At 37.7% G+C, this 17,569-nt stretch overlaps 1 protein-coding gene across 1 annotated transcript in view; it reads left to right on the top strand.

The window, feature by feature from the left end:
- Positions 1-5,899: 5,899 nt before the first annotated feature.
- Positions 5,900-17,569, top strand: part of aacs (acetoacetyl-CoA synthetase) — a 48,424-nt gene continuing 36,754 nt past the window's right edge. The window contains exons 1-4 of the mRNA XM_023264594.3: positions 5,900-6,222; positions 8,624-8,727; positions 10,355-10,475; positions 12,721-12,834. Of these exons, the coding sequence (XP_023120362.2) occupies positions 6,084-6,222; positions 8,624-8,727; positions 10,355-10,475; positions 12,721-12,834 (478 nt within the window). The 5' untranslated portion in view covers positions 5,900-6,083. The remainder of the gene's footprint in view (positions 6,223-8,623; positions 8,728-10,354; positions 10,476-12,720; positions 12,835-17,569) is intronic.

The following is a 17,569-nucleotide window of genomic DNA, read 5'->3' on the forward strand; positions in this document are numbered from 1 at the left end:
GGCATATTACTTTCTCTTAAATGCAAAAAACAAAAAGAAGAAAAAAAAGTAAAATGATGTACAAATAAAATCCCAAAAAAGAAATTAATAGGCTTGACATTTATTTAGGCTCCCTGTTTATTAAACATGCTCAGAAAGTTTCCTCCCTTTTGGATGAATACCCGATGCCTTTGTTAAGACCATTTATATTGCATAATAATTTATATTTTTTCAAACATATGGGATACCGTTCTTATTGTACATGATGTCATGTATTAGCCTGCCATCTACAGGACACATACTGTATGTGTCAAATGTTTAATTCAGTGTCGTGTAAAGACTGATTTTCAGGTGGGGCAGAAGTTGTATTTTGTTCAAATGAATGAATCACTGTTAGGATTACAGACTCATAAGTTGAGGGCAATTTTAGGTGTGAGGCCGTTGCAAAACCCAATCAACATCACTTAAAATAGGCTCATAAAAACCTTATTTTTTTCATTGCTGTGTCCCTATTGGGGAAAAAATTTAATAAAGTAATTAACAGGCTTGTTTCAAGCCCATATATGCCTACAGCAAACAAGATTAAAGAAATAAAAGAGGTCACAACATTTTGCATTTCACTGAGAATCCAGTACAGTGTACCATGCAAATGGTGTGAGGGATATTTAAACACACATATACTCAACTGGTTTATATAGAAAACAACAAAAACAATAAGTGAACAGAATAAAGCAGAAAAAATAAAACTCAAGCATACCATTCATACAGATGAAGAACAGTTAGATGATGGTATAAGCAAGTCTGTATCAGCTGTAAGAACAGATAAGAGAAGTTGAGTGTGTGTGTGTGTGTGTATATATATATATATATATATATATATATATATATATATATATATATATGACCACATGTCTTAAAATAACTTAAAATAAACTTAGTAGCCGATTCCAAACTGAAATAACTATTATGATTTTTCCATTGAATTCACACGACAGACTAATGACACCGAACAAAATATTCATTTCAGATTTGCTACTGATTATAGTTTTTGCTTTTTATGTGCAATTCAATACACCATATTATTCCACAGCATTTAATGTAAGCTGCTCTGTTGCTGTGATGTCTGTGGTTTTCAGTACAATACAATACAATTGTGCCCATGTACTTATATTGAAAAGTTCAGGCGTCATTTAAGATCATGTTAGTTCTGATTTGGGTTCATCCTTTCTGGGATGCTCACTGAATTCATAGAAAGAACACAGTACAGCAGCCAGTGCAAGAAAACGATCAATATTTACATTGACTGGTCAGTGTGTACATTATTCCACCTGTGCGTCTGTTAATCGATGTATATTGATCAACTACAACGGACACAGACACATTCACATGCACACACACAGATAGAATATACATCTGAGGGCCCTCACAGAAATAAGTCATTCCAGAGTCCTTTATTCTAACTTTAACCTCCCCAACTAAATATCTAACTCTGGTCTAACTCAAAAGAGATTTTACCCTGAACTTTGAAATTTAGTCTTGAACCTCAAATTGCTGTTTTCAAGGTCGGTCCTGAACTGAAGAGGAGTCAAAATGAGTCATGTGTTTGCAAAAATGTCCAGTGGTCCCAAGGTCTAAAAATTTAAAGTGGTCCAGACAAAGACAGACACACTAGTAAACACACACAGAGTCAATAGTTTGAACACACAATTCACAAGGTGATAAGGAATGAAGGGACCTCATCTGATCATTAGGGGCTTGGACTGTTTTTTAACCAGAAAGTCATATAAAATGTGAAAGGCAGCAGGAAAACACAGCATCCTCTGGCTTAACTAGAAAAGAGAGCATAACAAAGTTGTTGGACTAATAAGCCTGAGACCGAGGAGATTTACTGTAAAATTATACTTTCTATGTAGGGCAATGTGACTCTGTCTGTAGCTTAGTATTCAAGTCAGAAAAAAACTGAAAGCTATAGCAGTAAAGCCACCTGTTTAATATTATTTGGGTCCTCTTCATGCTGCCAAAACAGCTCTAACTGACTGAGGCTTGACTTTACAAAACCTCAGATGGTGTCCTGTGGTATCAGGCACAAATGTGTTAGCAGCAGGTCCTGTAAGTCCCAGTTGCAAGGTGAAGCCTTCATGGATCTGATTTGTTTTTCAAACACATTCTATAGATGCTCAATTGGATTGAGATTTGGGGAATTTGGAGGACAAGTTAACACTTTGAACTCATTGCCACGGTCCTTAAACCATTCCTCAATGGTTTTGGCAAATGTGGCAGGGAGCATTATCCTGTTGAAAGAGGCGGCTACCATCAGGAGACACCATTCTCATGCAGGCATGTATGTGGTCTGTAACAATGCTCAAGTAGCTGGCACATGTCAACGTAACATCCACCTAAGGTCCTAAGGTGTACTAGCATAACTGACATCTCTTCCCCAGATAAATTAAGCATGTGGACCTGGCTGCCCACGTGACGTAAAAGAAAATTTGATTCATCAGACCAGACAACCTTCTTTCATTGCATCATGATCCAGTTGTGACACTAATCTGCCCATTATAGGTGATTTCGGTGGTTGACAGGGTTCAGCATGTTCCCTCTGATTGGTCTACCTCTACTCAGTTTAATTTCAGTTGTCTGAAACATTTTTACATTTGAGCTGCTGGGTTAACTTGGTCCATGTAAAAAAAAAAAAAAAAAAAAAAAGTGAATGGAGACGTGTTAATTACACATTTTACATCACAGGATCCAAAGAGCAGTCGTTGGGAAAGAATTCCAAACAAAATTATAGATGCTTGTTACAAAATATGACTTTTGGCTGGATCACAGGAGACGTGAGCTGATGTGGAGGTAAAGCCTGGTTAAACACATAAACGACACACTGTCTGTGGAGTGATATCAGGGTCTATTTCAGGTCAACTGCAGTATATGTTGGAAATTTAGACTCCCACAATAAGTTCAGATGTGCAAGAGTTACAGAGTTTTATCTACAGGACAGTTGTTGGTAGCCTTTGAGGCTCCTCTATACTATAATCTAAATTATTTTATAATCAAGAAGAAAATATCAAATAATTAATAACCGGTATTAATAAATGGTGAATGGTAAATTACATGACAAAGAAATCAGTGAGCTCAAATCAGTTTTAGTGTCTCATGTTTTCAAAAGAGGGCTCTATATAAAACCAGTAGAGAATAAACCAAACTGCTACAGGTCAAAGACACTTTCTCTGAATTGGACTGTTTTTGGTTTCTGGGTGATAATGTTTTGGTTATTAAAACATTTGAATGACTCTGTGTGTATTATTTTATAATCTCTATATAACACAGGCCATAATGAGGATCAGTGACAAAGAAAAATTGAAAACAAATCACCATAAATCTCAAATTGTAAACAGAGGCAGTAAATGTAAAATTCAGTACAGTCACACTCAGAAAAAAAGCAAATCCATGCGTAGCTGAAAAGCATATAGAAAGCATATAGAATTTAACTGAGATATGCTCAATTAAATAGAATTAATAAAAGTATTTTACCGCATACAACGAATGTGTATAAAGCACTTTGTAAGTTTAGCAACACATTTTACACAAAAAAGGGCAAATCTGTATCTCATATGATACACCGATTTATCTCAAAGGAGAAAAAGTCCATTAGCTTATTATGAATTATCATTAAAAATCTACATATGCATGGTAGATTAAGTTCAGTGGTCTGTTTTAATGGCAATAAAATCATGGAAATAATCACTCACAGTCACACATTAAGTTGTATCATATATCATACATCCTCTCCTATATTTTGGCTATAGCTGTTATAAGCGTTTGACCACAACCATATTGATAAAGTATTGGTCAAAACATATAGTTAAGAGGTGATAATAACTCAGCAAATCAGAATATCCAGTGTCATTACTCAATGTTGTCTGAGCATTTTGTTAAATATATACAGTAAAATGGAGTCAATTTTGTGAGGCCTGCATTTTTGCAATCTGGACTCTGTCTCTATTCAGCTTTTTGGAACTCTGGTATCACTTTGGAACATATCTTTAGACAGGTTGCAACATTTTTTAGTCCAGTCTATCTCAGATTTTTTTTCTGGCTCAGGGTACCAGTTGTACAGACTAGACATCAGCGTAAAACGTCATAAGACAGAGTTCACTGTCACAAAATGACACTCAGTCGCTGCTACATTTATGACAATATGGTCTCAGATGGTTCATTAAATTTGTTTTACTGTCTAAAGGGAAATGAGAGGCTTTGGCTCCATTTGCTTTCAGCTGGGGTGGTTTAACCCACATAAATATATACATGACTTTAAAACTACATTGATTACTTTTTCCTTTGTTGGAGATTGTCTTTGTGCTTCAAAAACTGATATAGAGACAGCAAATGGAGCTAATAAGCAAGTGTTTTGTTTTTTTTAAATTATAAGAACATCAGCATATAGTAAAATCAACCTTTATTGTGAAGTTACCACTACTATGCTTACTAGACACATTTGGGGAATCCAAAAATGGAAACAATAGTATTTGTATCTGTTAATGAAAACTGGGGTGACACCACCAGGCAATAAGGAGGGTCATTCTTTGCTCTCACTGATTGGGCACACCTCTAAAACGCTCCGACTTTCTTCCTTTCTGATTGGCCAGAATGCCTCCATTGAAGCCCCCAAAGCCAGCATCTGATTAGGCAAACGAGACGCCAGTCCAACGTCAGCGCCCCGCCTCTTGCATAGACCGATCTGTCGGCTGATGTGGAACCAGAGAGCTGAGGACCAATCACAATCCTACATTTTGACAGGGGAAGTTTCCCGCGTGCACGAGGGTCTCGACTGTAGAATTTGTATTGCGCGTCCACGTGTGGAAGACGTTCAAGATCTCTACGAGATGCAACTTGCAGTTTTAGTGCCTGGGTTAAAAAGAAAAAGATTCATCTGATCTTACGTTAGTTAATACATTTCCGTTTGATGTGGATATTTCATATTGATGTTAAATAGAAACATTCACCATGATAAATTATTTCGAAAGACATATTTTTTTTAAAAAAGGGTCTTGGAAACTTTCACGCTTTAATTTTATACTCACCTCTATGTTCTAATACATTCATTTTTCAAATAGTTTTGGCACATTCATTTTAATTTATTTTCATGTGTTAAATTTATAATATACGAACGAAATTGTGGACACAGATTCAGCAGTACAATATACTTTAACTACAAAAACATTTTATTCATGCAAGTTTTTTTTCTATGTAAGTCATCAGTTAATTCTGTTTGATTGTTGTCAAGCATTCACCCGGTCCCATGCATAAGATTACAATATAGATAGATAGATAGATAGATAGATAGATAGATAGATAGATAGATAGATAGTGGCCTGTTGATCTAAGAAATTCATAAAAATCTAGATAAAAACTAATAAAAACCTATATAAAAACAGTTAGCAGCATTTGGCAGTAGCAGCACAGCAGGAAATCCATAAGGGAATCATTATTATTATTAATATGACTACTACTACTGCTAATAATAATAATAATCTGTTATGTGCTTTATGTTCTAAAATATTCACCAAATCCCGTATATAGGATTAAGATTACGAAGAGACGATATTAGACTTTGTAGATGATTAATGGTATGGCTATACTACATTTATCAAATCCAATAAATAAGATTAAGAATAGAAATATTGACGTGAGACTTGTAGATGATTAATTGAACGCTAGTTTCACTATCAATACATTCCTTCAATTATATATCACTAAAATGATTAATATGTTTGGGACTCTTGTCCCTTTGTTAGATGCCTCTTGTGTAACTGACTTTGTGTGTAACAGTCCAGGACACTGTCGCTCTTGAACGTAATCAACCGTGTTGCGTCATGACGTTGGGGGGCGGGGCCTGTCACTTTTCCTCCGCTGCCCCACGCTTTGCCTTTGACAGTGAGTCCTGCTGCTAACTGTCGAGCACTTTCAACCCACAGCCGTTCACACTAATCAGCTCTGCGGTGGGTTTAATCTACCAGCAGCAGGAACAGTCAGCTTCGGAACGGCGCTGCGGGACTCGAGCGAACTGGTGTCTGAAAAAAATAAAAAAAAGGGAGGCAGCAAAGATGTCCAAAGACACGGAAGGAAAGAGCGAGAAAATCATGGACGTGGAGAGCAAGGTGCTGTGGTACCCGGACTCTAAGAGGAACACACAGATGGACAGGTTTAGGAAGCAGGTCAACGGAGACTACGGCCTTAATCTGGGTGAGTAGAGAGGAAGGAGGGAGGAGGGGGAGGCAGACGAGCAGCCAGACAGGAGGAGTAGGTGTGTTGGAGGGAAGACAAGTCGGATTTATTGAGCCTGCGAAGCTGCATCACACAGAGAGGCAGTGTTTCTGTCTGCTGCTTCCTCCCTCTAAACTACTGTAGCATTTTAAGCTAGCAGCTGAGAAACCGGTGCATCGGCTCTGCAGGTGCGGACTAGTATTATTAATTATGGCCTCCTACGTCGTCAACACCGCCTCCTCTCTAATAATTAGCTGTTTACTGCTGCAGCTCGGCTCTCTGGATCCTACCCAGCTGCTGCAGAGCTGCCAGCCTGCTGCCATTGTCTCTGACACCGTGACTGTCTAAACTAACAGGCTTCTGCAGGAATGCTGGAGAACTTGGTCAGCCGGGTTCATAATGAATAAAAGGGAAGGCAGAGAGAGAGTTATGCAATTGAGGGTAGACTGAAGCAGGAGTGTAGACAGCTATGACATGTTTATGTGCAATGATGATATAATTAAAAATGGCAGCCTGGTGTTGAACATTTGTGGTAATTTCTTTTAACCCTTAGATGCTTAAGTGAGTCAAACATTACCCGGTGAGCTCGTTTTCTTGCAATATCCTTGTAATGAAAAGTTTCTATCGTTTCATATTCCAGCTGTTCCTCAAAAACATGTTTTTGATATTTTTCCATCTGATTTTTTTAAGTTACCTTGTATGCTTTTAAAGAAGTTGTAAAATTTGTATTACTACCCCAAGCTCTTTATCACTGATAATGTCATACAAGAGGTAATACAGTGAACAAATTTGGAGGGACGGAGGGAAGCAACAGCTGGAGGACAAGAGTGGAAAAATGTCAACAAAATGGATGTTCGATTATGAAAACGTTCAGAATGTGTTATAAAGTGAAAAATAAACATCATCAAATCTGAAATCATTGTTGTGTGGACAAAAATACAATACAAACAATGCTACAAATGATTATTCTTAACCAAAATGACAAAAATGGCTTAAAAACACATTGATTCTTGTATGGGTCATTTGTCACCCACTTATGGAAGAGCGTAGGGTCCAATCGCTCACGCATCTAAGGGTTAAATTCACAAAAAGCTAAAAATTAAGATCTTACCAGGTTTAGGGGTTTAACTATAAGTCAATTACAATTATTTTGAAAAATATTTTCATAACAATATGAGATTTAAGTGACAGTGGTCATTTTCCCTTTCTTTTCTGAAAAAAAACCCCTCTAAAAATGTTGTGATTTTTTTATGCTGTCTGCACCAAACAAGCATGCTCCTTTATTTATAGACAATATCAGATAATCTTAGTACAATATTAATTATTTCTACATATAGGAAAATGTGTGCACTATCAGTATTTACTAGTCACTGAACAGACTGTGCAATAGTAGTATTTTCCTACATATACTAATAGCGTAGTCCTGTCTAATATCATTATTCCACATTCAGTGGATTCTGTGCAATTTTGAATTTCTACATATGGAATAATCGGTACAGTATAAGCAACAGTTACGTAAATTTTTTGTTTATTTTTCAACTTATATTCCAACATTTTTGTGCTTTCCTCATTGTAGCTGCAACACTGCACATTTCCCTGCCATGGAATAAATAAACCTTATCTTTTTATGAATTGTAGGCTGCGGCATCTCTGTTGTACCACAATGTTTCATTCATGATGGAGTTTAGTGATGAACTTTAGCTTTATCTTTAAAAAGTTGCAGCTCTTGCAAATTTGATATTGAATGTAGACATTTTGCTTTTTGGCCCAAGTCAGGACCCAAGAAAAAAGAGGATTGAACACAATGTAATATTTTTCAGACATATTTAAAATCTTGCGTCTGCTCCCTTAGAAATGATTAAATTATAGCAACCTGAGAAGGGAGCATGACTCTTTGCTTTACAGCCCATAAAAGCTGAATATTAATTGTGAGTAATCATTGCTTAACCATCCAGAGTAATATGCCAGAAATACTGGGAGCAACTGCTTTAAATTGTGTTTGGAAACTACGGGGTCAGTCTAAACTCTGCTTTTTCTTTCTGTTAGTCACTGGATGTTAAAGTTGCCAGTGCTCAGTGAACCTCCCCAAACAAGGAATTATTTTACAGTATTCTGACAGTATTGAAGGAAAGCTGTTTCTACTAACTGGAACCAAGATTCACTTATGATGTTAATCATTAATCTAAATCTTGTGGAGATTATCAGTGATTGTAAGTGTAGGTTTGTAGAACAAAGAGAGTATTGCAGGAATTGTCTTTGCCTTCTGGATTTAATTTAGACTTGTTAGTGGAGTCTAACATTGGGAAGGAAGCAAGCAGTCTAGTTATTTTCATTCACTCATGTCTTATCTTTGATGTAAATCTGTATTTTTGTCCTCTAGTCAACTACAGTGATCTGTACCAGTGGTCGGTGGACAGCTACGCAGAGTTCTGGGCAGAAGTGTGGCGCTTTTGTGGAGTCGTCAGCTCCAAACCATATAATGAGGTGAGTCTAGCCTGCTGGTACATCTTATCCTAAAATCTGACAGCAATCCTAAAGTATTTTAGGTTCTAAACTAGATAGCACCTGGAGTAGAGAGACTCACCATAAAGATCCAGTAAATGACCAGCATTTTACTGGCAGAGGTGTTATGGTGGTAATTTTCAACTTGCCAGTAGTATATTAACTTCCTTGACTGTAATACCCTTTTGTGCTTCACTGTAAAACAGTTTCCCGTATTGGTAACAGACATGTGGTTGTAATGTGCAATTATTGGATCACATAAACATGTAGTTCAGAATATTAGATGAAATTTGTGTTAAAATGTTTCTATTTCGGAGCCTAATTAAGATATGCACGAGGTCTTATTGCATGTACTTCCCAAAACAGCTTGTTCTATTCTGATACAAAATACCATGATTATTGATTTTTTTGCCGCACTGAATTTACATGAGCCACAGTCCATGTATCTGTTGTATGTGTCCACTGTGTGCATCCATCTTGTGTTATTTTTGTGTCACATTGTCCTGCTCCTATTGCCTGACAGTCAACAGATGTTTTTGGTTTCTCACTTTGAAAGAGACAGCCTCTCTTTCTTGATTTTCATCACATGTATACAAATTGATGGCGCTAAAATATAGTAAATACGGCCAGTTGTTTCCTAAATGTTTAAAGTGAACAATTAAACTTCATTGTTGTGCTGTGAGTTGGTGAAGAGTCATTGTTTGCTGGTATTAGCAGTAGAATACCAGTGTAATATCATTTTGTATAAGAAGATACATATTTAATTCATGAACCACTGTAACCAATCATGCACACATTTTGGATTATAATGTTGCTAGAAAGGACAGAAAATAAATCATTTGCGAAAATGTGCTCCCTGTGCCACTGTTTTTGCTGAGAGGGTGTGAACATTCCCCAACTTGTCCAAAATGCAAAGACTATAAGGCCTACAATAGCATTTCTAACATTTTTAGCCCATTTATTGGCATTGAAATTGTAAGCATCATGCCAAGGCTACATTAAAAAGCCAGTTTATCCCCTGATTTTAAATGATTTTAGTTTGCGTGCTCTTTGTTTCATTTACTGTATCCTTTTCATGTTGCTTAGTTTCAGGATATAGCCATTCAGGTGGTGTAATAAATGTCTGAAGCTGTGCCGTGCTGTTGACCCACCCGTTCTGTACACATGGATGAAATATTTCACTTCAGTGACTGCTCACATGCTCTTACCTACTTAATCCTTTTTTATATTTGTCTAAGCACAAAGTAAACATGACGTATAGGACAGGACAACAACAGTAGTCAATCAAATGTTTTGCAAATGTGCTGCATTATGGGCTGGACTATGACATCCTAGTGTTACCTTAAATTTTTATGCCAAATTGTATTTTGTTTCAAGTACAGTAAAACACATTCATCATTAGTTCTATGACTGGAGTAGAAGCATGTGTTTGATAAATATGAAAACAGACATTATTCTCAAGGTAGTTTAAGTTTAAAAAAAAATAAAACAACATAAAAAGCTAATATAGACTTGATTCTTTGATAGCACAAATGCTAGTTTAATTCAGCTTTTTCGATGTATCACTCTCCTGTGTGTTCTTTTTGTGTGCTTTATGGCTGTAAACAAGGTGGTGGATGTAACCAAACGGATCTCAGACGCTCCAGAGTGGTTTAAAGGGGCTCGGCTCAACTACGCTGAGAACCTGCTCAAACATGCAGATCAGGACAAAGTGGCGCTCTACGCTGCAAGTAAGTAGAGTGATATGGTGTTGATTAAAGCAACAGTAAGTAGCATATGTGTATTCATATGGTAAATAATTCTGCGCCGTGAGTGATTGTTTTGTTGATCTCCAGAAGGAGTCAATTCCTGCATCCTGGAACAAACAGTGCACTGGTTAACACACACATGCAGATTTTTAAAATGACACAACACAGCATTATTTTCAGTTTTACGATGCTTTTAAAAAAAACTTTTCATTACTCTTGTAAGTTTTCCCAGTTAATGGCTTTTCAACATTGAATCATGGGCAATATAATTTGGCTTTTTTGACAAGAATTTACATTGGAGACTCTTTCATATCCAAGTGAAAAATGATATCCACAAAATAAATTTAATTAGTTTTAAAATAAGTGATTGCGTCATTATTCACCGTCTCTAAAGTGACTCACCTAATTCAACTCAGGTTCAGCCGACTGGTGTGAGAAGTCACACATTTAAGGAAATGAGGATTATTTGAGTGCAGGGAATTTGTCTAAAGTGACTGTAGTATAAAAGCACCTTTGTCTGGAAGGTTCAGTCACTGGTGAATCTGCACACTTAGCTATAACTAAGCCATGAGGACAAAAAAATCTCACGTTTTTGAAAAGCTCAAGTGCTGAGATGGATACAAGAACATTTCCAAGTCAATGAATATCTCTTAGAGTACAGTTAAATTCATCAATAAGAAATGGAACAAATGAAGAAATGCAACAGCAAGAGACTAGTGACTTGGCCACCAAGACACCTATGACTACCCTGAAGGAGTTACAACCTTCAGCAGCTCAAATGGGAGAGACTATGTAGAAAACAACTATTGCCTGTTCTTTACAAGTTCAGTCTTTATGTGAAAGTGGCAAAGAGAAAACCACTGTTGAAAAAGCTCATATTATATCTCGACTAGAGTTCACCAGAAGGCATGTGGGAGACTCTGAAGTCAGTTAGAAGAAGGTTCTTTAGTCTGATGAGACCTAAGTTGAGCATTTAGGCCTTCCGACTAGACACTATATTTAGCTAACACCAAATACAGTATTTCATCACAAACACACCAGGATCACTGTGAAGCATGGAGGTGGCAGCATCATCATGTGGGGATGCGTCTCGGCAGCAAGCATTCAAAGGCTTCTAAAAGTAGAGGATCAAATGACAGGCTGACGCAGGTTGAGAGAACTGTGACTTTGGAGGAGAATTGTTTTCCACCAAGACACCTGAAACTTACGGTCAAAGCTACACAGAAATGATGTAAAGACAATAAGGTGAATGTTCTGGGGTGGCTGAGTGGAGTGACAAATCCTTGTCAAAAAGGCCAAATGAAATTGACCATGATCCAATGTTGAAAAGCAGTGAAAGGGGAAAACTTCTAAGGGGGTTGAAAACTCTTTATAGGCACTGTATTCTCCCTCCTAAGCACATGCTGTAATCATGTAGAGTCAGTTATAGTTTGTTGTTGTTGTTGATTTCAGTTTGCTCTTTGTGCATTCTAATGTTTTCTGCTTCTTCCCATGATAAATTATAACCAGCTGTGGTTTCCTCCTCCCATTCCTCTGTGTTAGTCATTGAGATTAGAGTTTTTCCACCACTTGTCACACAGATTGTGTTATTTGGTGTTTTACTGCATCTTTAAATATTGTTTTTGCAAACAATGTTAACGGAAGGATAGTTACTGTGGGAACGTAATAAGAACAGAGCTGAGGGTGGAGCTGAGGACAGGATCGATGCAGCGATGTATGCAAGGCCTCTTACGTCACTTCATTATTAAATTAACTGCTGCTCCCTTCTCTACCTCTGAGGACTGTCACACACTAATGGATAGGTCCTTCTTTATTGCTGTGTGTGTCTGTGAGGGTGAGTGGGCTCTTGCACAAACACACAACCTCTCTCAAGAGTCGTAATGTAATTATGACAAGACCCATTGTTCGCAATGCTGTGAAGCCTTTGTAAATGTCAGTAAACTATTACTTAGAGAGATAATAGGTCTTTTCCTGTGTGCCTCTGTTCGACCACATTATTACTCTCTATTTGTGTCTCTCTCCTTTTTATCTCGCTCAGATGTGGATTTCTTAGACTTCACTGACATTTAACCTGCCCAGAAATCCACATTTTCACACAATTCACAAAGGGATACACAAAAATTTCCCAACTCAAGTCAGATATCATTGATTTTTGGCGTAATTTTCCGGACTGTACATAGTTATCTGTGTTTTTTAATTTATTTTGTTTTGTGTCTCTGTCTGCCAGCGGAGGCGAATGAGGAGATTGTGAAGGTGACGTTCGGGGAACTGAGGCGTGATGTGGCGTTGTTTGCAGCGGCCATGAGGAAGATGGGCATCCAGACTGGAGACAGAGTCGTAGGTGAGTCTCAGGTTTATTGCTCTCTGTCTTGCAAGAGCATTTACTGGCATTAGCATTTTACATATTTATCAGTCAAGGTACGTAATGATATTTTTAGCCATTTCCAGGTTTGAAAAAATAGACTGTTACCCTTTTCTGTTGTGGCAAGTTTACAGAGCATCAGAAACAACCAAAAGAAAAACTTTTTTGAACCATTCTGAGTTATGCAGTGATATAGTTATCGGAAAAATAAATGGACTATCTTTTCCGTGTTAGGAAACCTTCATATTTGTGGTTGTGTTCATCATAATGTACATGGACACAGTGAATAAACAAGACTGCACAGACTCAGTGAAACTGAATTATCTAAAGTTATTTAACTAATTTTCGCCTCTTATTTATGAATGAAAATAAACACATATTTTAATATTATTTGTTAAATACTTTAAGGGAAAAAATATGAACATCTGTAGCACTGGTCCTCTTTAGACAGAAATATTGCTTTTCTTCGTTGCTCACTGTTTGCAGCTTGAATACAGTGCTGTGCATTGGCCTTGTCTACTTTGTGTGTTAATTTGTTTTTATGAGATACAGTGCCTAGAGCTATAACTATTTATTTACATGATCAACTTTCACCTGTTTGTACTCATTTGTCAAATATAGTCTGAAAACTCTACCAAGATGTGTGAAAAATATGGAATTTTGAATTGAAACATGTCTTGGAAATCTGATATTTGATTATTTCTCCATCCCTGATTTGTTTGTAGCCATTTATCTTTTTTTGTTTTTTGCATCGTCTCTGTTGCTCTTAACTCTTCCGTCCTCCTCTGAAAGCTGTTGCAGCATGAGCTGGGCTCTGTGTGGATGTTCTGTGTGCTCACTGCTAAGAAGAGCTGGTTGTTTTGGCACTAGTCAAGCTTTTCTGAATGTTGCCATTTATTTCTTCAAAGTCCATGCTTGTGGAGGGAGGAGTGGCTGAGGGTGCGTTTCTTCAGTCCATTCATGCAGACCCACACATTTGTACTTGGGATCTCAGCAGTACAACCTGCTACTGAGCAATGTCATGACTGCAATCTTTACAAAATTAATGCATGCCATAGACATTTCTCCACCCATTTTGTGATCAGTACATTTGCTTCAAGTGTCAAATCGTTTTCAGAGCTTATCTGTGCCACCTTTGTAGCTTGTTGCCACATTTCTGGCTGTGGAAATACCTGCTGAGTAAGTAGGGCTGGTCAGCTATCTGAGTGTAGTTACTTTAGGGTTCTCATGGGTTTTCTGATCTCAAAATGCACTCCCTTGTGAAAAATAGTGAATTAAATCAAGAGTAGTTTTATTATTGAGGTGTTATAAAGACTCCAACTATTGTGTTCCAGTCAATATAATGGGTTTTAACCTTCTGAAATGTGCAAGATTACTCCAAAATTTGCAGTGTGGTAAGCTAGTGTGGGTATAAATCTATCCTGAGTCATGTGGTAAAGTTTAGATCTACATGTTCAGAAACCTATAATACAAACGTGATATTCCGTGCAACAATTTGCCACTAGTAGCGATTAAAGTTGTTGATCAAGCCTTCTGTTAAAGGGAGCTTCATACAATGCCTCAGAAGTTCAGCTACAAATGCTAAGATACACTGTCTTATCTGTTACCATCTCAGTTTCATCCTATGTTTTCTGCCTCATTTCTAGCGACAACACAACAATGTGTATTGATCTGTTTGTGCTGTCTCAGTGTTTGGGGCTTCAGTTACTCAGGGCTTGTGAAGTCTTTCCTTTTATGTTATGAAATATGCTTCTATTTCTCACCAAATACACCGGTGTATGTAAGATTTCTTGCTACAAACTTTATTTTGTTCTGATGAATGTGACAGAGATCAGTGTTTGGTGCTTACAGAAAATGCTTGAGGAAATTTGGCAAAAGGTGTATGTGTGAAATCTGTGCAGACATATCCTGCTGTCTATGAACAGCTGCTATATTATTAAGTTACCAAAGTTGCTTTTCTTTGGTAACTTAAAATTATAACAACTGTATTCTAAGAAATAATCTCCATAAATCAAGGCACCTTAATTCCCAGACTGTCACCTGTTTAAAGACTTTCCTGCTTTTATTTTGAAGTATCAATGTGAAATAAATCTATGTCTGCTAAGATTCTTCGAGCTAGTCTGTCGATGAATGAACGAGGTGTGTAAGAAAGTTTGTGCGTCTGTGTGCTCAGAGCAAAGATGGAGGTAGCAGGAGGGGAGTCCATTAACTAAATGACTTAAGCTCTGTGGGAATCTCATTAGAAGAATGAGAAAGATGGAGGGGAGTAAAAGAAACACAGGGAGAGGGACTACTTCATACCTCCCCCCTCCCTTCTCCCTTTTACTTTACTCACATATCTAAACACAAATCTTCGTGTGAGTGTATTTGACTATGTGGACTTACTGTTGTGTGTTAGAGACAGAGATGTCCTTGTACCCAGGTTGTAACTAAAATGTCTTGTCAGTGTCCGTAATCCAGGAGATATATGAGCACTTAGCTGATGAAGCCGGCCGTGCTTTATAGCAGAACGTGACCCAAGCTCTCACACACACACATACACACACACACACACACACACACACACACACACACACACACACACACACACACACACACACACACACACACACACACGTATGTATTCTCCCATTCATGCACTTTTTAGTTTCATTGCTATTCTCCTTGGTCTTTTCATCTTCAGCATCACCTCCATCCTGTTAGGAAGCCTGTATGTAGTCTCCATGGCCAACATTCATTTAAAGGGAAATGCACAGTGTTTTATTTACCATTAAAACACTCACCGTTCATCTATAGTCTTTTTCTTTTGACTAATATGAATGCAGAGTCAATAATATATTTAAAAAAATGTAACAACGTTTATGGCTGAACAGTTAATCAATTTCAAAACAAAATTCTGATTTCACACAACCCAGTTTAACTCATCCGACTGCATTTTTCAACTGTTGTCAGTGATTTTACAAATTCATGCCACCCTCCTTGTATGACAGTCACACATTCGATGGTGTCTACATGGTAGTGCAGTTTTAGTTTTTTCTAAAATTTTATTCCCTCCTTTATCATTGTAAACCTGTAGATATACGTCTGTTTCATATATTGGTGCAGTATCCAGTTACAACATCCACTGTTAGGAAACACAAAACCATTACCATCTTGAACCGCTATTTGCAATCTGTTAACAACATGCACGTACTGCTAAAAAATTTTATGATAGTCTGCACTGATAAACAGGCAGTCAGGGCAGTTTGCTGCTTTGACATGTAGACAGTGTTGTTGCACCAAGATAACAAGACAGTGATTCATTGCAGCAGCCACAGAGGCAGTCAGACAAACTGTAGTAAGATTATGATTCACAACGTCACAACGCAATTTGTCCTGGAACAACGTGAGCAGAACCGGCGGTGCAGGGCGGCGATCCGTCAACCTATGATGTCACGCGGCCATGATCGGCTTCCTGGTTACAGCAGGAGTCAGCATAGCAACCAGTATAGCCTCATTAGTCACGATTCATTGGAGAGGACTACGTGTTTGCAGTGTCACTGGTCAGATTGCTTTGCTGGAACCACTGGCTGTGTAATTGTTTTATTAGTTTAGTTTAGATTAGATACATGTTATCAGTGAAACAGCTCTTTGTTTAAAGGTAGCATGATGGCTCCTGTTTTAAGCCTGGCCAGTGTTTTTTTAAATTGTACTTCATGTCATAATTTTGAGACATAATGAACAGTTTCTTCCTGTTTTTCTGGTGGAATAAAACTTAGCACTCGGATTTAAATGCAATACATTTCCTAACTTTCTGAACTTTTTGCGCTGACTTGAAGGCTTCTCACATTCTTCATTCTCCTCGCTGCAGTTGTCAATATATATCTCCCTCTCTTTTTCTGTCTTCATCTCTCATTGTCTGCGTCTACCCAGAGAAAAGACTTGTAGTTCCCTCGGGCACATTTTCTATATTGATCAACTCGTACATCACTGCAAGACAGCGGTTATGAGCTCAGCGCTGCTTGTTAAGAATGAAATATTTTCTCTGCCCTTGTCGATGTTCATCACGTCTCTTCCCCTCCACTTTTGCCATTTCATTTTTTTCTCTCTTCTTTTTATCCAGATTGTTCCATGTCACTACCTTTCTCTCTGTGTGTCTCTTCTCCTTTCTGTCTTTGACTTTTTCCACTGTTCCCTCATTTAGATGACCTACTGCAGGGGTGGGCAATTAATTTTCATATGGGGCCACATGAGAAACTTTGACGGTTGTTAAGGGCCAGACCAATACACTTACAGTTCTGCTCAATATATATCTCAGTAAAAACAGTAAATGAAACACTACCATGATACAACGAAAATGTGGAACACAGAACACAACTATTTAATGAAAGATTTTGTTTTTTCATTTAAACTATGATTGCTGCCTATTGAGTTGTAGATATTTTTGATGGTTTGACTTCCTTCAGTGTGGGCATGTGGATGAGAATGTTGCCCTCCAACTGGCTTGAGAGAAACTTCAGCTTTCTCATAAAAGCGGTCACCAGGCTGTACATTTCATGTGCAAAGTGGCCGTTGCCTTGCAGCTTGGTATTTAGTTCATTCATTAGTGCAGTCACATCAACAGCAAAAGCAAGGTCTGCATCTGAGAGCTCGGTGATGTCCCTGCCTTTCTTCTCACAAAACTCTTGAACCTCTGCTCTCAGATCCCAAACGGTCTAAGCACCTTGCCCAGGCT

The sequence above is a fragment of the Amphiprion ocellaris genome, chromosome 6 (genome assembly GCF_022539595.1).
Source record: "Amphiprion ocellaris isolate individual 3 ecotype Okinawa chromosome 6, ASM2253959v1, whole genome shotgun sequence".
Classification (NCBI taxonomy): domain Eukaryota; kingdom Metazoa; phylum Chordata; class Actinopteri; family Pomacentridae; genus Amphiprion; species Amphiprion ocellaris.